This window comes from Pinus tabuliformis, chromosome 2_2 (genome assembly GCF_031772625.1).
Source record: "Pinus tabuliformis cultivar Carrire ecotype Pingquan chromosome 2_2, CPIR1, whole genome shotgun sequence".
NCBI classification, from domain to species: domain Eukaryota; kingdom Viridiplantae; phylum Streptophyta; class Pinopsida; order Pinales; family Pinaceae; genus Pinus; species Pinus tabuliformis.
The window spans coordinates 1,194,501,693-1,194,524,230 of NC_142300.1; the positions used below are offsets into that span (position 1 = coordinate 1,194,501,693).

At 38.9% G+C, this 22,538-nt stretch overlaps 1 protein-coding gene across 1 annotated transcript in view; it reads right to left on the reverse strand.

Annotated features, from left to right (window-relative positions):
* LOC149197778 (structural maintenance of chromosomes protein 2-1-like) overlaps positions 1 to 22,538 on the reverse strand; it is a 103,846-nt gene that overhangs the window by 63,991 nt on the left and 17,317 nt on the right. The window contains exons 2-7 of the mRNA XM_089405965.1: positions 6,628 to 7,308; positions 5,708 to 5,851; positions 4,911 to 5,201; positions 4,627 to 4,812; positions 4,277 to 4,441; positions 4,097 to 4,156 (exon numbers count right to left, since the gene is read on the reverse strand). Of these exons, the coding sequence (XP_089262091.1) occupies positions 4,097 to 4,156; positions 4,277 to 4,441; positions 4,627 to 4,812; positions 4,911 to 5,201; positions 5,708 to 5,851; positions 6,628 to 7,308 (1,527 nt within the window). The remainder of the gene's footprint in view (positions 1 to 4,096; positions 4,157 to 4,276; positions 4,442 to 4,626; positions 4,813 to 4,910; positions 5,202 to 5,707; positions 5,852 to 6,627; positions 7,309 to 22,538) is intronic.

The following is a 22,538-nucleotide window of genomic DNA, read 5'->3' on the forward strand; positions in this document are numbered from 1 at the left end:
TAATAAGAAAAAAGGTCACACACAGTTATCAAGTTAAAGAGAATTAACATATTCATTGCCCTATTGAATTATCAACACTCTACAACCATTCAAGGGATGAGGTTAAAGGATTACATTATCAATGAAAAGCATGATTGAAATCAAGACCTAGTGGAGAAATTACCCATCTCTATCCTGGATGTGTTCATGCAAGAAGGGCCACAACTCATCAATGTAGATCCCCAACAATATCGAGGACAAGGGGCCTTCCGATAAAATTTGATGCCTTGCGAGCTATGTGTAGGGATGCAAGGACCAACTTGTATAGGCACATGACGGCAATCAATAAGGTTTTCAAGATACCAATGCTTCTAAGTCTATGAAACAAAGCCTCCTAGTGGGTGGAATAAAATGCCTTTCGAAAGTTCATAAAGCAACGATAAACTTTCGAAGAGTGATGCCATACCTCCTTAATGATGGCCCAAAGTGTAAGGAAGCGATCAATGATTTGGTGCTTACGTCAAAATCTAGTCTATCCTCTAGCTCTAAGTTGTCACCTTTCAATCTCCCTAGAGAACTTCAAATGGAGGACAATAGCATAGAGTTTAGAAAAGTTGTGGCCTACATCGTCATCCTATAATTGTAGAGATCAATATTAGAGCCTTGTTACCCCTCCATCAGTGGGTGCACATAAATTTTTTCAGGCACATCATTTATCACCATTGTAAGCCCAAGGTCACAAGTCAAAGCCTTGTAAAACACCATGCGAGGCCATGTATTAGTCATCCAAGACCTGGTGTCTTGTCTATTAAGTCAGTGTTCATTATGATTGGTCAGGCCATGCCTTGTCGCTTGAGAGCTTCATCTTGGTGATCTCATCCCTAATCAAACTGGAGAACGATGGGAGGATTTTCATGAGGACTCATGGTTCTATGGGAGCCTTGTCTTTGTAGAGGTGATCTCTGACATACAGCTCCTAGAGCATACTAGTCTCTTGAACAATTTTCACATTTCCCAAGGCACTTCATGATTCCCAATGGAAAGTGGTCCTAGTGGTCAAAAGTCAACCTAGTCTCAAATGGAAGAGCTCAGAGACAAATACATGCCTCATAGCAATTTTCAAATTCGAGCAACAATTGAAGAGTTATGGCTGGTCAAAGCTTGTCAATGGGGGCACATCGGTTTTCTCGGCATGTCCCTTAGGGCATTCCATTGTTTTGGGCATGCACCACCTCCAAAGTGATCTACTCAACGGGAGGAAGAAAACCCACGTTTCATAAAAACTTTATCTTATGTGGTTTTGGAAATGCTCAAATTTGACCATATTTAAAGGGTTTGACCATGATGATGTGACACAAAATTGAACTTTTTTCCAATGTTCCATGAGTATGCTTCCCCTAGGGAAGGGTGCACACACCTCATGCTTCTCACGCACATGGGACGAGGGGACACCTAGGGAAAGATTTGCCCATATCCTCCTTTTGGGGAGATATAGGGAGAGACACGAGGAAACATTTCCCCAGTGTAGGGGGCAAGTTTCCCCAAAAGGGGTGCTTGTGGGAGCCTTCCTTCAAAAAAGGCTACACGCCCCCCCTTAATTTTGCTTGAAAACAATAATTTATAAGTGGGGAAGTTTAATATTCAACCATAGGGCCCTACTAATGCTATATAATCAATGGTAATGTTAAATTCCTAAGTAAAAGTGACATTTTCATTTATCTTTCATTTGTGCCCGTTTACTTAAATTTTAGCATTACCATTGATTGTCTCAAGATGTTTGAGGATGGTTTTGACCTGATCGGATTTCATATGAAAAAATAGAGTTTTAGATCCCACTCAGAATCCAAACTTAAGGTTCTCACGATTTCAATATTGGGGGGATTGCAATGTTTCCATTGGATTCTATCATGTATGAGGCTTTGGAACTAGCATTCAATCAAGAGCACAAGCCTAGAAGCACCCCTTTTCAAGGAGGAAGCGATTAATTGTCTAATAACCCTTGCAATTTAAAAAGCAAAAATAAATAAATAAATTTAGAACTAAAAAGAAAAATACATAACAAATATCAAAACTTAAACTAATTTGCAATCCCTAACTTCAACTTACTAGGCTATCCTCTACTCGACTTACCCAACGACGTTATATGACTTATGAATTAACTATTGCCTCTCATCCCCCATGACGCTTGTTCAATGCTCAATGTCCATTTTTAACTTTTCAGTTTTAACTTTCGAGTTTTGGCTTTGGATATTGATGACCATAGAATGATTCTTTGACTCGTCTCTCTTTACCATTTTTGAGTTTGAGTTATATCAATTTACAATTACAGTCTTCAAACTTCAGTATCTACTATACTCTATTTTGCTTAGTACTAATTTGATTCTAGAATGATGAATGATGATTTTGAATTTTACATAAATTTAGAATCTAGAGTGATGAAACATGAATTTAAATTTTAAATCAATGTATATTCTAGAATGATGAACAATGAATGATGAATATGGATCAATGTATTTCATTATTGAATCTCATCGTGTATGGATGAATGATGTATATATCAGTATGAATGATGAGTATGGATCAATGCATTTCATTATTGTTAAATTCCCACGAAACTTTGCAACTACTCAGATAAATAACTAAAAACTAAAACTAGTTTACTTTCAACAAGATACGGAGTCTCTTATCAATTCATATGCAGTGGAATAAAAACACAGAGATCAAAAAACAAGCACAAATTGACACACTTTTTCTCAAAAAACCCAACAGGGAAATCCCACTTGCTTGATGTGGCTATTTTATTGATTGTCCTTGCAACAATTGAATCTATTACAAAGCACTATGTCTCTTTTGAGAAAGTGTTCTGCTTCTCACACAAACTCAGCTAATACAATTGATCTTGCCCTTCCTTGATCACATCTTGATCTTGGTTCTTGCACACAATTGATCCTTCCACTGCCTCCTTGACTTGCTCTACAAACTCTGTCGTCTTGCCTCAATTTTACTCCTCCATGGCCTCCTTATCCCTTGTGTTGATCCCCTATTTCCTAGTGCACTTTTGGGCCCTATTTCTTAGCGCACTTGAGCTCCTCCTTTTTAGGACCCCAACTCCTTTTTGCAAACAACCAATCAGCTCCTAAATCCTAGCGCACTTGTGCTACTATTCTTTAGGACATAATTCTTGCGCTCCACAATCAAGCCTCTCTCACACTAACTCGTGAGCTTTGTCTTGTGACAATCCTTCGTGCACAAAACAATATTGATTTACTTGTGCCTTCATCCTTCCTTTGTAGATTTGATCCATGCTAAATTAGGCAAGTACAAATTTAGAACTTGAGTTGTGATTGACACGTTAACTAAGTCGAACTAGTTCTCTCCACTCATCACTAGAGTTATAACTCGCCCTTCCTTCAATTGACACTGAAGACCCAACTTGTGCTAACTGAACTCGATCTGCCAACCAATCCTGTATTTAAATTGATGAAAACTTCCACTTGACTGAAGCTCCAACATAATGCATGAAGGTGTGATGATTATTCCCATAAACTAGAAATTAACTCACCACAATTGAAGTCTATCCTATGAGCTCACACTCAAACTAGGAGAAGGACAAATTAAGGTCTTCACTGGCTATGGCACAAGCCTGAAGACCCTGCTTGCTACATTTTTAACAATTATTTAATTCACTTATGCATGGATCAATGTATTTACGTTTTTGTTATATCTGGGGCAGGGGGACGCGGTTGAGAGGAGACGCACAGGGGGGCGTGTGGGTACCCGCGTCCCCTTGTCTCCAACTCTTGGTGGAACATAGATAAAATTATCTTATCTTAAATACCATAAAAATTGTTAATCAATCAGCTTTTGGTTAGAAATGTCTTTTTCTATATTTTCAAAGCGTGACTTATTTTAGGGGCCCATTTCTACTTTGCCTCGTTTTGAATAGCAATCTTTACAAAAATTGTACATACACCAAAAATCTTAAGCATCTCATAAAGATCATGTACCTGCAGGTCCATTTAATATTGTTTGAGAAAATAAGAAAGGGAATTAGAGAGAAAAACAAGAGCTGATGAGTTTAAATCTTTCTAAATTTCATTGAAAGGTCAGGGCATACTTCAATCTCCTCTTGATATCCAACCAAAGAGAGTGCCAATCTTGCATTTCCTGGACCCACCTGCATGGCCCACAACCAGAAATACGTGAGGCAACTATAGGCTAAACATTTAGTAACTAGACTTAATAGTAAACTAGTTTAAAGTCAATTAGTTCTTTGGGCATAACAATAGTCACATACCAATTTAGCTGCAGCTTGTTGAGTTTTGGCAGGAATGGTGCGGGCTTCAATTTTGTTCAAAGGAATAATTGTTACCCTTCTCCGAAGACCACCTTTTTCAAGTAGTAGCTTTCCTGTTTGCTCTGTGTCCACTACAACATTAAACAGTTTTCCTCCTGCAGCAACCTAGAACAATATACGCGACTAAGTTGCATACTATTAGCAAAAAATGAGACATGCAACATACTATTTTCAGGCCCAATAGAATTTCTTTTCCTTCAAATTATTTTGCATGTGTAGTTACCAATGGCTTTCAAGAACAAAACTTCAAAAGTAGAGAACAGAATTTTCAAACTGTGAAACTACAAAACCTCCAAGGCAGTCATTGCTGAGTTGTCTTTCACTTGTATAAGTTGTGCCACGACCCCTTTGACCTTTGACCTATCAAAATTTTTTGAAGGATCGTTGTATGTAAATTGAACATTTCCTAATTGGGCTGAGAGACTCCTGACATCAGCCTTCAACTTCTTCACTGCCTCTGATTCTTGCATACGTTCCTGAAAGTTATATTATAACATTAGTTTTCTGCAAAAGAAAAAAAAAATAAGCATCTACTCTTTCATAGAAAACAATAAATAATTGAAGTTTAAACTACCTGTTCTAATACTTCCATTCGTCCTTCTTCATAACCAACACCTTCTAATGCTGCCTTTATTTTCTCAACTTCTTTTTTTTTAGATTCTAGCTCCTTCTCAACTGCAACTGCCTCTTGTTGCATTGATAGTAATTGCTTCTTCTTATCTTTTAATTCTTTTTCCAAGTGATTAATTTTTGTCTTCAGTTGTTTGGCTTCAGTTTCAGCACTACCAACTGCAGCTTTTGCATCTACAAGTTGATCATCAAGGCATTTTTCCTCATCTCCACTGCTTTTCCCTGCTAGTACTCCCTGTAAGCAAGAAATATCATAAACTCAATTTCTAGCCATGAACAGAATGTGAAACATGTATTTACATCTGCATGCACAGGTGCACGTGCAAATTGTACATACACAGTTTTCTAGATAGAGCTGTGTTTACATAGATACACATGCACACAAACATATGCCGTCTATGTTTTTGTTGTTTTAATTGGTTTCTTTCTTCTCAAAAGAGAGAAAAAAAGAGCTGGAAAAGAATCACCTACTTGAAGTATAATGCTCACAGGTTTATTACATGTTGGGTGTTCCATGATTGACCTTATCTCCCCTCCCTTTTCAGGGAGTACATAACTCATAGACATTCTTTAAAAATTGGAGAAGAGTTTAATTCAATATTCAACCTCAGTTCTGGTGAGTTGCAAATGAACGAAAAAGGATATTGGTTCTTTTAATAAATGAATACGTTTCTCTGAAAGGACTGGATATTTAACACACAAACACCCTCGGTTATTGAAAAAGTTCTATGATATTTATACCTGGTATTCCTTCTCATAGTCTTCTAAGGTCTTTGTAAGATCCTCCACTTTCTTCTTCAGATCAGCTGCTCCATCATCAGCCCTTTGAACAGCAGCATCTCTTTCTTTGATAGAGTTTTCAATGTCTTGAATGTTTTTATGCAGCTATGTAAAAGAAGAAAAACAGTCACATTAACAACATTGCAACATTCTCTACCTAACAAAATCTGGGAAAATAGAAAGGCAGATAAGTCTGTAACAAATTAACGAGAAAGAAGACAGGGAAATATATATAGCATATCCACAAGAAAACCAAAATACAGGATAAGCCTGAACAGGAGCTATTTCCCTCAGGTTACTTGTAAAGAAAAATAGGAGAAATCAGAAACAGTAATCTTCCCATAAATGAAAAAGAGAAAGGTAGTATTCAGTGATCAAATTAAAAGATATCTAGTGTACTATGTGTGACTACGTATCAAAGTCAAACAATATGGGATCTCATAATCAGATTATAGAATAGTTGACCGGTGAATCTGATTTACAAAGATAAGTTAATGCCTTCTAGTCTTGTGCTTATAAGAACCCTGGTTTTCGGTTTTGATGGGTCTGTCGTTAAACATTTATTGGAAATCTCTTTACTGGGCCTTTGTGACCATTTTACTGGGGACATATATATATCCGTCCTTTGTGATTGTTCTGTTAAAAGCATAAAGGATTAACGGTGCTAGGGTTAGACTAAACAGATTTTGTGGGACTGTTTTATGGATAACTATCTCTACTTTTTGTGTATATGATTTGCAAGTAATACAGTTTTTCCACTTGTTCCTCACAAATAATAATAAATACAAAAAGATCAGGTCCTCTTGGCCAGTTAGAACTGAATGGGTGTAGATTTTCAGCCCATCATCAATCAAATATCAAAGGAGTGTTTCATCTGTTACCTTTGTGGCAGCTTTCTGCTCAGCCTTGAGAGTTTCTTTCTGATTAGTCAGTGCAGAAGTTTCTTTAACAAGGACATTAGAGAGTTTGTCCACCTTTTCAGAAAGAACTTTTAATTCTCCACCCATTTGCTTCTCTTTTTCTGCAGTTAAATCTGAAATTGATTTTTCCTTCTCATCTATTTCTATTTGTAGTTGTTCCATATTGCTCTTAAGTTCTAGAATCTTTGATTTCATTTGCTCAACTCCACTCATAGCAGCTTCTTTGACTTTCTCCGCTTGCACAAATTCATAAGCAATACAAAACCTCTTAAGTCGATCAAGTTCAGCGTTACCATTGGCCCATTGCATATACTGAGCCCGTTCTTTCCTCAACTTCTCCAGAGCAGGTAGAATCTCTTGAGCCAAGACATTATCTATCTCGTTTACTTTGGTCTGCTTCTTTTCAAGTGTTTTTAGAGCAGCTTCCTTTTTCATTTCATACATCCGTGTCCCTGCTGCCTCCTCAAGCATGGACAATATCTCAGGAGGCTTCATGTTGAGAACTTTAGTAATGCGCCCTTGCATAATGAGAAAATGCGGATTGTTTACATTAAGCTGGACAGAATGGAAAAGGTTCTGGACACGCGACGGCTGTGCAAGATGGCCATTAATTAAGTACTTATTTCTGCCGCCAACAACAATCTGCAAGAACAGCGAGGATCAAGTCATACAATGTACAAGAACATCAGAGTTTGCCAAATCTAGACAGAGTAGAAATATATTTCACCATGCACAAATGTAAGGCACACACATAGCATTCAAAATAAATGTGCTCAAAGCTCTATAAGGCCATATAAATAGTAAAGGACTTTCGTGACAAATATTGTAACATCCAATGGAAATGCATCCAAGGTTTATCAGATCACAGAAACTTTTAGAGACTTTAGTAACAAATATGTAAGGCACATACATAGCATTCAAAATAAATGTGCTCAAAGCTCTATAAGGCCATATAAATAATAAAGGACTTTCGTGACAAATATTGTAACATCCAATGGAAATGCATCCAAGGTTTATCAGATCACAGAAACTTTTAGAGACTTTAGTAACAAATATTGCTGGAGACTTGGGTTCAAAACCTAGAAATGGTTACAATTAAAATCATAGTTACCAAGTTCAAAATTTGGTAGATTCTGGAGAGTCGGAAGCTCTGAAAAGTTTGGGATTTCAAAAAACACATTTGTAAGGTTTAGAAATTGTTTTGGAAATACAAACTAATACTTAAAAATATACACATTACTCAAAAATTCTAATAATCACAGAAAAATAGAACAACATATGCTAATGAGATTTATCTTGGATGAATAAAGACTAAAGTGAGGGATTGTTATCTTCCCACCCAAGTTCAATTCCCGGTTCTAATATGCTTTACCCCTTGTGGGCTGATTGTCTCCACAAAAACTATATCTTATGAATGGGGCCAGGTGCAATCTATGAGTGACCTTGATGGATTATATTCCCCCCATCACACCAACTTAGCCAAGAATTTATCCCTCCATGGTGAAATTTCCACCATTGATGGGAAAGACCTCAAATTTAACCAAACAAACAAAACATAATTTTCTGCTTTTAAATCTAAATTTTGAGGTTGATTTTTTCTTGTACTTTATAAGAAAAGGTTTGGAAGTTCAGTCCAAACTAGTTCAGTTGGTCAGAGGTTATTGAACTAGAATGGATCATTATATAATTTGTCATCTATTTTGGTCCTTTATGGGAGGAAAATTTGGACAAATTGGCTCAAGGCCCATTTTAGTGTCAGGCCCTAGTTTGGAAATTTGGGATCTGAAATCTTCCAGCACCATTTTGAGGCGTCAAATGACATTTTTTGGGTCAAAACATTGCAAGCTTAGCTCCAAACCCTTCGACATTATTCTACACACCAAGACCTTTCCAACAGTGCCAAAATCACATCAATCGAAGATTATATAGAGAAGTTATGCCTCCCACAAGTTGACCACGATGGTTCGAAGTGGATGCCATGTCAGCCCAAATTAGTCACATACATAGGGCTAGCCATGTGTTGGATGACAATTAGACTATGTTAAATATTGGGCCACTAGGAGAATAGAGGATTCCATTCTTTTAGCATTGTACTTGTTCCATAGTTGAGAAAAGCATCTATGAGTGGGAATTGAGAGCATGACAAATGAGGAAGAAGATTATATAGCAATCATTCAGTCCACGGTGTGAAAGGAAACTCAATAGTGAGTGCCCCTTACTTTGTAGTTGCATGTTCATACCTGAAGAAAGAGAGCAAAGCATAGGTTTCACCTACTAGCCAGGTTTTCTCTCATTTCAATTTTCCTAACATACAAGTTGTGTTCGTTTGTGGATGGTGTGTTCATTTGCTTGTTCTTTTATTTTTCGATTTCAGTTATTTTCATAAATTTGAGTTAAAAACTAGAGATAATAAATCCGTAAACTAAAGCCCCAAGGGGTCCACCCCAAAGCATAGGCTTCACCTACTAGCCAAGTTTTCTCTTATTTCAATTTTCCTAACATACAAGTTGTGTTCATTTGTGGATGGTATGTTCATTTGCTTGTTCTTTTATTTTTAGATTTCAATTATTTTCATAAATTTGAGCAATAAGCTAGTGATAATAAATCCGAAATATAAAGCCCCAAGCGGGCCACCTCAATTGGCAATGGCCATGAAAATCAAGTGTTATGTGTGAGGAGGTTCGAAGTTAAAAACCCTCCAATTCACATGTGCTTGTGGAAGAGGCATACATAACCTAGAGGTTATAGTGGTAGTAATTGGAATCGCCCGTGTCACGTGAGTACGAGACCAGCCCAGTTGTGAGTTCCTCTAGATACCATAAAAACACTGAGATCTAAGGAAATAAACCTACATAATAAAAGATTTCAGCATAACACAAGATTTGTTGTGACGAACTTTTCTGATGGAATATCCATGGTAGTTTACAAATCAGTCAAGGGCCCAGTAAAACTTAAGCTAGATCTAGTTGAACCTCGTAACCTTACATAAAATCACAATTGATAACAGTGTGCCAACCTTTCTGTAATACAACGACCTCCCAATATTGATGTAGAATCTAGATACCTTTTATATGTTTTAGCTACCACATCCCATGGGAATTTGTCAAGTAATTCTATTTAGTCATACTTAATTTCACCAGTATGCATTTATTTTGATCTTCTTGAAGAAAATAATACTCTTAAAATTTTAAGTGCAATTTCTCTGATTTAATCCAAATGAAAACATTTAACAGAATTTGGTGTTGATATAGACCTGTACATAGCATAGTTTTAAAACTTGGACTCGTATTTGAAACCGACCGAGGGTCGTCTCCGACTTGGTATCGACTCAGCCTAATTGATTTCAATGACTTGACCTTTGAAAAAAATATATTAAATATTTATTTTTTATGAAAAAACATATTTTTAAAGATTTTCATTCATGTTTCCAAACTTTAAGCATTAGAATATAGAGAGAAGACAACATATGGTCAAAGCATGCTCATGAATATATCTATTATATCAAAATGGCACCTAGTGCATTGTCCAATACATGTAATATATACAAATCGGAACAAAAACACATAACCAAGGAGGCTCTAAATGGTCTCTACAACAAAACATCACTAGTCATTATTGCTAGAGAAGCTAACATCATCTGGCTCAGACTCTAAATCAGAGTCAGATGAGGAAACCCATTGCTCCTCCTCTTCATCAAGATCTCCAATTGCAACTATAAAAGTAGTAGCACTAGCAGTAGTGAGAAAACCAACTCCAACTCTTCACAAACACCTCACAAATGCTCACACAAATGCAATGAGATAATTGTGAGGAAATGTGAGGGGGTTGGGTCACTTTTATTGGCTTGGGGGAGGGGTAGAGGCACTTACAAAAACAAAAACAAAAAAACCAAGAAAAAACTCACTTTGAAGTCCACTTTGCTGCCCTTTTTCCCTACGGCCCAGGCCGGCCAGTTTAAGACAAGCTCGGCCAAGTCGGCCAATCCGTTACTGAATTGGCTGAGTCGGCGACTAGCTCGGTAATGGACCAGCCGCCTAACCGTCTTTTCTACCGAGCCGACCCGAGCAAGGGTATGGCTCAGTCAACTAGGTCGAATCCGATTCAAACCGACCTGGTTTTAAAACTATGGTACATAAAAGCCCAAATGCACATATGAAACTGAAACTGAATTAATGTATTGAAGCTAAGTTGTAAAGTGTTAAAATTGGCAAATAGGGCCAAACTCCATGTGGGTCATCTTATTAATGGCAGCTGATATTTTTCTTGGATCCCTCTCATCGAGAGGTGTAGGATTGATCTAAAGATCATCTGATTCCGATAAGTATTCATGGAGATATGAATTTATTTGTGCTATGGGACAATTCGTCAAGGTCTGCCAAGAACCAAATAAACCCCTCTTGTGCTCAACATTTTAGTACAAATAGAGATGCCTTGAATTCATTTGTACACACACCCTCTTGGTGATCTCTTCCTATCCACTTGTCTTTTGGTTTTGGTGGGAGGAGAAACCAGAAATCCAAAGAGGATATGTTGCCATAGAGGATGCCCTAGATCCCAATGCTATCATGGAGGAGATTTTAACACAGTGAAGAAAGGGTTCTACACAGCTAGTCAAGATGCCTTCTACGCAACCCTAAAGAAGGAGTCTTGGAGGAGCCCTAGCCGCAGTTAAAGAGAGCTCCAATTTGCAGCCAAAAGGAGCCCTAATTTGCTGTCTAAAGGAGGCCTAAAACGCAGTCTAGAGAGACCTAATCTAAGGTCATCGATTCGTTGTCAAGAGGCCCTATTCACTGTCAAAAAGGAGGCCATAATTCCGTAGCAAGGAAAGGCCACATCTGCCACAAGAAGAAAGGAAGAAGAAGCCCTTAACTACAGCTAAAGCAAGCCCTAGCCACAGCAAGAAGAAGCCTGGACAGCGAGGTCATGTGAGGGCTATTTCAGGGGTCAGTTTAGAGGACAGAGTGACTGTTCTTGGAGGTCAAGGCAAGAAGGTTTTATTGGAGGGTGCAACAACTATTTTAGGGCGACAAGTCCATACGTTGGGCTTGGAACTGCCCTCAAGGAGCAACATGGAGGGCAGCATCCTATTTAAGGACAGCCGCAGCAAGAGGAAGCAATTCTGGGTTAGCTTGCGGGTTGTTAAGGACAGTGGTTGGTTGCCCTAACCAGTCCAAAATTGCAGCAGCATAATTACCCTAGAACAGTGAGCTAGTGCACACATCTTGGAATGAATCTTATATGTGTTGTGTCAGTTTGATGGTTGTAAAGTGCGGCCATAATCCGCAGCAAAGGGAGGGTTGTTTAGCAATGGAATATAAGCTTTATATACAGTTTAAGGCAACCCCAATCCGCTGTTAAGAGATGTCTATTATCAGTCTTGTAAAGACTCTTATTCACTGCCCAAAGGGACCTAGTTGCAGTCACTTTAACTATTGTCATAATACCACATTGGTGTAGGTGACAGCATGGCCTAATTGTAGACTATTTGGGCATGTTGGTGTAGACTCTATAACTCAGTTTTGTTGGACATATTATGGGACAGCAGCATAGTACATGGGACAACTGCAACACTAGGATAGCTGCAACATGGAACAGTTGCAATCATGAAGAATCATGGACAGCAGCAGCATGGTAAAGCATGGACAGCAGCAAGTACAGTGCAACAAGTACATTGGGACAGTAGTAAGCATGGTGCAACAGTGGCACTATGTACAGTAGTGCTAAACACTGGGACAGCAGCAGCATGAGGTCCAGCATTGTGATGATGGGTGCAGCATGGTGCAACACGTTGAGGTGGAGCATGATGACGAGATGCAGCACTATGATAGGTGAAGGAGTCACCTTGGAGAATCAGTTGAAGCAGCATGTCTTCAACTGATCTCATGTATCATCATCCTAGGAGATGATCTATGTTCATAATATCATATTTAGATAAGTCAAAGTGTTGACTTCTGTTGTAAATGTACTATCTCTCTCTCCGTTGAACTATTGAAGAACATATAAGAAGAATTGATCAAGGTTTTCCCCACATTGGGGTTTGTCCCTAGCTAGCGCCACATCTTGGGTCCTCTTGTCATGGCTTGTCTTCTACGATTTATATCTATGTTATATCTGCACTTTACTTTAAAATTGAAATAAATTGCTCTAGCATAGAACATACCTAAACTTAACATGGAATCAAAGCAGAGGTGAAGACAATGCCCAAGCAAGAGTGAAAGAGCAATCACCGAAGACAGTTGGGAAAGGACAAAAGGATCAATGGATTCCTCATCCCTATTCAAATTCACCTAGGGTGAAATCAAAGCAGAGAGCATTATCAGAGTAGTGCAGCGGAAGCTTATCATGGCTTACCTAATGATCACTCCATTGGGAAGTCCGGATCTAAGGGTGGAAAGAAAGGCAGATGACTTGTTCGGCCATTATGCGAAGGAGTGTCCGAATGGCAGAGACACATCACTTGATGATGATAACAATCATTCCACAGACATCTTCAATGATCAAAGGAATTACAGGTAATGCAGGTCATCAAGGAAATGGTCGACTCTTCAGAGAAAGCAAGGAACCCCAGGTATGGAGAATCAAATGTTGTTTCTGATAAGATAAAGTTATCTTGTATTAGCCCTCTCCTTCAGATTCTGTGAGAATTTGGCTTATTGATTATAGCAGTGTTGCACTAATCGCCAAAACACCGCGATAAAATCGTTTTATCGTGATTTTTCAAAAAGAAGATAAAGTCGAGGGTTTTTTTTTGCCGATTTTTTGGGAAAAAATCTTGGAAAAAATCGCCTGATTTTATCTTCTTTTTGAAAAAATCACGATAAATCGCCTGATTTTTTGGCGATTAGTGCAACACTGCTATAATCAATAAGCCAGATTCCCACAGAATCTAAAGGAGAGGGCTAATACAAGATAAATTTATCTTATCAGAAACAACATTTGATTCTCCATACCTGGGGTTCCTTGCTTTCTCTGAAGAGTCGGCCATTTCCTTGATGACCTGCATTACCTGTAATTCCTCTGATCATTGAAGATGTCCGTGGAATGATTGTTATCATCATCAAATGATGTGTCCCTGCCATTCGGACACTCCGAAAATAGAGAGAAACTACAAACCAATAAACATAAAACATATAAAAACAAAAAAAAAATGACGAGGAGGTGACCCAAGCTACCCCTGTCACAAGTAGAGGACGTGGTCTACCTCCTGTAGCTCCTAGTTCTTCAGCTTCTAAAGCATAGCAGAGTCCACTGCCAACTCCACCGACATCTACATCTAGAGGGGCAAAGGAAATCAATAGTATTAGACTTTAGTTATTTGGTTTATTTCATTGTATATGACATTATGACTCATGATATGAGATACATTATTATATTTTTTGTTGATATTTTGAGGCTAAGTTGGGAGTCATGAGTCAAGACTTACTATTCAGGACATGAGTCATTGTTATGTCTGATGTGGCACTAGAAATGATATTAAACATCTTATATATTAGTTCTTTTATCATATTTATGTGTCAATGTATTTATTTTATGTTGTAGATGCTTTAGATATTAAAAAAATTGCAAAAAAAATGAATTTTTTGTATGTTATGATTTTTTCCCGATTTTTTCCCCGCGCCGATAATATCCCAATAACGATTAGTGCAACATTGGATTATAGTGCTTCAAGACACTTCATCGGATAGAAGGGTGCTCGCTCGAATTTGGTAAGAGATGGAAACAGTCGTGGGATTATACTTGGAGTCGATGCCACCTATCCCTAAAAGGGTGTAGGAAATATTACCCCTCAATTGAATGAGGGTAACTCAATTCATTTGCAGAATCTCTTTTATGTACCTAATCGCAAGAAAAACCAGGTGTCCATTTCAGCAATGGAAGTCAAAGGTTTCAGGGTGGCATTCATTGATGGAAAGGTACGTATTTGAAAATAGAATTTTCAAAGATGTTTTTGAGTTCAAGGTTGGCATTTGTATCAAGTTGCAAGATGGTCCATTGGGGACCATGTCAATTCTCACATCTCGTCTATAGCACCGGAGGTCTACTTATTATGGGGCGCTACCCGATGTGAGTTAGATGGTGACTAGGACGCTTGAATTGAAAATGAGCATGAAGGTACATGTCTGAGATGTACCTAAGGAAAATCTTACAAGGGGACCATTTCCCTCATATAGCAAGTCCACAAGTTTGGAACAACCCGAGGGGTTTGAGATTCATGATCGGGAGTCTCATGTATGCAGTTGGAAGAAAGCCCTCTATGGCTTGAAACAAAACACCCCGGGCATAGTACGAGAGGATTGATAGTTGTCTAATGAAGCTGAGATTCACTAGGAGTGAAGTCGATCCAAACCTTTGCTTGAAGGTTGTGGATGATAGACCTCTCATACCGGCACCTTATGAGGACGACCTCTTTCTGACAAGTGCAAACCCTCTCATTTGCAGAAGTAAGAGGAAGTTGGATACCATATTTGGAATGGTAAACTGCAAGCCCATGACTACCTCGAGGATCTTAACTTTCAGAAGTTATATGGTGATGATGCCGGACCAGATTTGGGAAATGCCTCTGAGTTTCATAAACTCATTCGCATTGATGTTCTTGGTGAACTTCCGTCCGGACATATGTTTTGCAGTTAGCATGATGAGCTCATATATGGTTGAGCCTTGTTGGATTGGTACCAAGAATCTTCTGAGATATCTTCAGGGCACAATCTCTCATGAATTGAGATACACTGCCAGAAATGTGGAGCTGCATGATTATTCGAATGCTGACTAGGCAAGTAGTGTGGAGGATCACAAGAGCACTTCTCAGTGCTGGTTCTCTTTGGGTTCTGCTTCGATATCATGGATGAGCAGGAAGCAGAATTCGATTACTATAAGCACCGTCAAGATCGAATACATAGCTACGAGTATGATCTCGTATGAAGCTACCTAGTTCTGGAAGCTCTTCAGTGAGCTGTTTGTACATATGAGGAATACCACCGTGATCCTCTGTGACAACTAGGGGGGATTCGATTGTTGAGGAATCCCATAATCGATGATTGCTCCAGCAGATAGACATCAGATACTACCTTATCTGGGATATGGTAAGTCGATGAGCGAGGAGGCTCCATCAAATTGAGACTAATGTACAGGTCGCAGACATTTTGTCAAAGCCCCGAAGAAAGATCAAATTCTTGACTCTCTGAGAACGACTTGGTGTCGTTCAGAGACCCTCTTATGAGGGTCATGTATGATGCACACATTGAGCTCTGGGAGCTCCAAGGGGCGCAGGGTACTTCTTGGAGTGACATACGGCCACATAGCGATTCACCCTCCCCTAGTGACAGGTTCAACCTTCCCCTGTGATACCCTGTGGCGACTATGGAACAGGATGATTAGTACTCCTGTGGGCCAAGATGATTAGTTCTCCTGTGGCAACTGTGGGACACGATGATTCGTTCTCCTGTGGACAAGATGATTAGTTCTCCTGTCGAGGCATCCTACCCACGCATTCTGGGACTCATGGGAAGTACCTCTCATCTGATCAATGAGGAGGGAAATGGGGTTAGGGACCATAGTAGTACTATCAATGGACGCACGTTGTATCTACAGTACTCCCTATGCTAGGATGACCTCCATTGATCTAGGATCAATGAAATTGATCTGAGATCAATATGAGTGGTTTGAGACACTCTCTTGTGATATTGATCTGGGATCAATAAAACTGACTTCGGGTCAGTAAGAGTGGTATGACACTCTCATATGAAACTGACTTCGAGTCAACAAAGAATGGTATGAGACATTCTCGATCAATTCTTCTTCTTCATGGTTCAACAGAGTAGAGCAAAGCAGTGCAGGGCATTGATCGCAGAGATAGTACAGTCGGACAGATGGATCAGCAGATGGAGTTCTCCCTAGTTGAGAGGGAGTGTTAAAATTAATAACTAGGGCCAAACTCCATGTGGGTCATCTTATTAATGGCAGCTAATATTTTTCTTGGATCCCTCTCATCGAGAGGTGTAGGATTGATCTAAAGATCATCCGATTCCGATAAGTATTCATGGTGATATGAATTTATGTATGTTATGGGCAATTCGTCGAGGTCGGCCAACAACCAAATAAACCCCACTTGTGCTCAACGTTTTAGTATAAATAGAGGTGCCTTGAAAATCATTTGTACACACACCCTCTTGGTGATCTCTTCCTCTCCACTTGTCTTTGGGTTTTGGTGGGAGGAGAGATCTATAGAGGATATGCTGCCCTAGAGGATGCCCTAGATCCCAACGTTATCATGGAGGAGATTTTAACGCGGTGAAGAAAGGGTTCTACGCAGCTAGTCAAGATGCCTTCTACGCAGCCCTAAGGAGGAGTCTTGCAAGAGCCCTAGCCGCAGGTATACATGCCCTAGCCACAGTCAAAGGGAGCTCCAGTTCGGAGCCAAAAGGAGCCCTAATCTGTTGTCTAAAGGAAGCCTAAAACGCAGTCTAGAGAGACCTAATCTAAGGTCATCCATCCGCTGTCAAGAGGCCCTATTCGCTGTCAAAAACGAGGCCATAATTCCGTAGCAAGGAAAGGCCACATCTGTCGCAAGAGGAAAGGTGGAAAAAGCCCTTAACTAGAGCTAAAGCAAGCCCTAGCCGCAGTAAGAATAAGTCTGGACAGCGAGGTCATTTGAGGGTTATTTCAACGGTCTGTTTAGAGGACAGAGTGACTGTTCTTGGAGACCGAGGCAATGAGGGTTTGCTGGAGGGAGAAACAACTATTTTAGGGCGACAAGTCCATACGTTGGGCTTGGAACTGCCCTCAAGGAGCAACATGGAGGGAAGCATCCTATTTAAGGACAGTCGTAGCAATAGGAAGCAATTTTGGGTTAGCTTGCGGGTTGTTAAGCACTGTGGTTGGTTGCCCTAACCAGTCCAGAATTGCAGCAACCTAATTACCCTAGAACAGTGAGCTAGTGCACACATCTTGGAATGAATCTTGTATGTTTTGAGTCAGTTTGATGGCTGTAAAGTGCAACCATAATCCGCAACAAAGGGAGGGTTGATCAACAATGGAATATAAGCTTTATATACAGTTTGAAGGCAACCCCAATCCACTGTTAAGAGATGTCCATTATCAGTCTTGTAAAACTCTTGTTCACTGCCCAAAGAGACCTAGTTGCAATCACTTTAACTGTTGTCATAATACCACATTGTTGTAGGTGACAACATGGCCTAATTGTAGACTATTTGGGCATGTTGGTGTAGACTCTATAACTCAGTGTTGCTGGACATATTATGGGACAGCTGCAATATGGAACAGCTGCAAGCATGAAGAATCATGGACAGCAGCAACATGGTAAAGCATGGACAACATTAAGTATAGTGTAACAAGTACAGTGCAGCGAGTACATTAGGACAGCAGTAAGCATGGTGCAACAGTGGCACTATGTACAGCAGTGCTAAACACTGGGACAGCAACAGCATGAGGTCCAGCATTGTGATGATGGGTGCAACATGGTACAGCACGGTGAGATGCAGCATGATGACAAGATGCAGCACTGTGATAAGTGAGGGAGTTACCTTGGAGAATCAGTGGAAGTAGCATGTCTTCAACTGATCTCATGTATCATCATCCTAGGAGATGATTTATGCTCTTATCTAGATAAGTCAAAGTATTGACTTCTATTGTAAATGTACTATCTCTCTTTCTGCTGAACTATTGAAGAACATATAAGAAGAATTGATCAAGGGTTTCCCCACATTGGGGTTTGTCCCTAGCTAGCGCCACATCTTGGGTCCTCTTGTCTTGGCTTGTCTTCTGCGATTTATATTTATGTTCTATCTGCAGTTTACGTTAAAATTGAAATAAATTTCTCTAGCATAGAACATACCTAAACTTAACAGAAAGAGTAAATTTGGGAAAAAACTATAATGAATAATCAGTAAATTAGATCATCATATTCCCTGAAATGCAAAATCAAATTGACTTATTTTATCTACATAGATTTGCTTCAGCATATCTACTCAATAGAGATAAACAAATACGACATAATTATTTCAATGTGCTCTTGAGAAACCAAGTGTAGTGAGGTCTAACACCTAATTTCTCTTCTTCATCAAGTCAATTATACAAATGTTAAATCTTCTAGGAAAATATAGAGATCACAAAGAGACAAAAGACACCAAAATTAGGTTGCTAGCCAGGGCAAAACCCGCAAGGGGAACCCCCAACAATCTTTCTCTTACAGAATTAGATAAGAAATGAGATATCCAAGACCAAGACCAAGACAAAACTGCGACCAAGATACCAAGTCCAACCCTCTTCCAAGACACCTCCAAAATCAAAGTCAACGCTTGGTCAAACTGCTCAAAATTGGTCGAACTTCAAAATTTCGGACTTGCAATTAGGACCGAATTTCGGCCTTGCAATAAACTCAGAAAAGCTTGGCCTCTTTCTACAGAAATTTGCCCTCCACAAGTGTGAGCTGGTAGAAGTCAAAGATTCGGTCAATGATGCTAGATTCTCTGTTTTGACTTATCTTTCTCTCTTCTTTGACTGAGCTTCTTCTCTTATTTGGTTGATTCAAAAATGCTTGTTGTGTTGATGTGTGAATGTGCTCCAAAGGCGCTAAACTTGTTTCTTATATATAGCTGTCCAAGAGGGTCGAATAGGTGCCTCTTGGAGGGCTACGCCAACTTTTACAAGGAGGGTTGACTTGGTCATTTTGTGGACTAATGACTCAACATTAAATTCAAATTCCTTTTTCTTACAAATGTCCAAATGGGGCATGACTCAAATACATTTTTCGTTTGACTCATAATAAAAAATTGACTCTTTTTTACTCTCTAAGCATGAAGCAATGTTCCACAAGGATGTGTCCCCCGAGGTCGGGTGCACGCACCCCTCGCACCCCACGCACCTAGGATGGGGGGACGTTTGGGGGTGTGATTCCCCACGCACCCTTTTTGGGGAGTCGTGGAGAGACACAAGGGGTTGTGTTTCCGTAGTGTGGGGGGCACAACTCCCCAAAAGTGGTGCTTTTGGGCATACCCCCTCAAAACGGGTGCTTCTGGGCATCCCCTTTTGAGGGGGAATGTGTCTCCCCTTGAATTTGTCTAATAAACCTGAATAAATAAATAAGTATAATAGAAAATTAATAAAAATATTTTTTAAAGGAAAATTATGTATTAAAAAACTTGAAAAAAAAATAAATAAAACAAAACTTAAAATAAAAAAATAAAAACTAAACTAAACATTAAAAAGTTACCTAGGTTAACTTACCTATTCATTTGCAAAATTTTCTTGCCCGACATCGACAAAGTTCTCTTTTGTCCTCGCCACAGTCGAGCTCTTCTTTCTTGCCGAGCTCTTCTCTTCTGTCGTCGAGCTTTGATCTTCCAACATCGTCCGCCCTTGAGCTCATTCATTTTTGAGGTTGTTTTATGCCCTCAACCTCCAGAATCCACCACTAGTCTTGCTGTCGTGGACCTCTAGAATTCACTGCCACTTCTTGCAGGTATATCGACCTCCATTAGTATCCAGACTCCAACTTCTAGCATTTTTGTGGGCCTCAAACCTCCAGCATGCAATTCCTTTTTTGCTTGCAGCCATCGTAGTCGACGACCATCGTTCTCTCAATGTTTTTGCATCCAAGTAAGCTCTGCATATGTCATAAAGTTTTTTAAATTAAATTTTAATTTTTTTATGTTCTAGAATGAAGAATCGAATGTGAATTACACAATAATTTCAATTGTGTAATTTATTTATTTTTAGTTCTACAACTATTATGTAGAGTGTAATTAAATTTTAAAATGTAAATTTCTTTTAATTCTAGTAGTTCTTGAAAAATAATTTACACAGTAATTTCAAAATGACAAAATGTAGATTTGTCATTTCAAATTTACATTATCAAAACCACTAAAATTTAAATTTTTGAAACCCTTTCTGCAAGGCACAAAAAATAAAAACTAAATAAAAAACTACAAAATAAATTAAAACCCAACAAGTTGCAAGTGCAAAATGACTAATCCCGACAATAGCCACAGTGCCACTAACAGTGATATTGAATATGATCCTCAAATAGAAAGTCCACTTGGAATTGAAATCCCTTCGACAGTGAATAAAACCCCTGGCAATAGTGTAGCTAGTGTTATTCCCAGTGCAACCCCATCAAGGCATTGGCACAATATGCAAAGAGGATATTTAATCCGAGCAAATCTCTTTTGTTATATGTTACCAAAATGGTTGGCCCCTCAACCCAACAAAACCAGGAAACAAAATAGGTGGGACACACCATTGGACATGCAATATTTGTGGCCATTCGTGGGTTGGGAGTTATAGTTGGGTCAGGATGCATGTTTTGGTGTCAGTGGCAAAGGGGTTCATATATGTACAAAATTACCCATACTGCAAAAATCAAAGCTCTTGAGGATGCAAATTTCAGCAAATGCAAAAGTAACATTCTCAAGCAAAAATGTCATGGTCCAAGCTCATCAAAATATTGAGGAAGCCACAAGCTCCAAAAGAAAATTAAAAGAAATGAAAAATATGCTTCCACCATCCCATGTTGGGACTAACAGTTTTCGCTCTTATGTAGTGGGACTAACTCTTGCAGGGATGTATAGTAAGTTGAGTAGTGATGATACAGATGATGCCATTGGCGAATCTCTTTTTGCCAACAGCTTTCCTTTCCATGTTAGTCGTTCTACTTACTACAAGGAGATGGTCAAGGCAATTGCAGCATCAGAACCCTCATATGTGCCCCTAGGTGAACATAAGTTGAGGATAGTGATATTAGAAAGGCAAGTGGCAAACATTAATGTGCAAAAGGAAAATCTGAGTTAGACATGGGTGAAGGACAGTCATTCTATTGTTATGGATGGGTGGGCAGATATTGCCAAACGTCCACTTATCAACATCATAGTTACTTGCAGTGGGGCTTTTCTTTCTTAGAGCTATTGATTGTTCTAGAAAGCACAAAGATGCATCTTTCCAATTTGAGCTTTTTCGTGATTCTATATAGGAGGTTGGATCTACAAATGTTGTGCAAGTTGTGACAAATGCAGCAGCAATGTGTAGATCAGCAAGATTAATGATTCAAAGTAAATACAAGCATATTTTTTGGACCCCACCTTGTGTGCATGCACTCAATAATGCACTGAAAGACATTGGCAAAACTGAGTGGGTATCTAACTTGGTGACAGCTACAAGAAATGTGCAAATGCTTATTTGCAATCGCCACACCTCCATAGTCATGTACAAGTCTCATGCAAGGAAAGAATTCCTCAAGCCTACAAACACTAGATATGCTAGTTATTTTCTTTTATTAGAGAGGATGTTGGAGGTGTAGTCAACGTTGTGGGCCATGGTTGTGACTCCAAATTGAAACAGATGGGCAAAATCGATGACAGAGGAAGGGAAGAAAATCAAGATTCAGATATTGGATAATGATTGGTGGACAAATTGTGGTTATTTGGTGTCACTCTTACGTCCTATAGTGTTGAAAATTGACAGTTATGAGATGAATTTCCTTGAATAAAATTTCATTTCCAACCTGTCTAAAGTGAGTTTCTAAAAATAGAAAGTCATGTTTATCTTATTAACCATGACTTTCCAAAAATAATAAATCACTTTCCATCAACTCGTAATCATAAATATACGATGGAAAATCACTTAACTTGTCCTTAATTAATCTCAATTGTTTAATTTTTAACTTAATCATCAATATTATTATTATTATTACTATTATCCTTTTTATGATATTATTATATTATTATTAAAAAGAAATTCAAGTCTCTCAATCATGAGACTCAATCATGTCATATGTAACTCCCCTCAATTAATGCATATGTTACTCTCTCTCTCTCTCTTAATGGATTCATTCCTCTCTCTCTTTAATGCTCTTATGCACC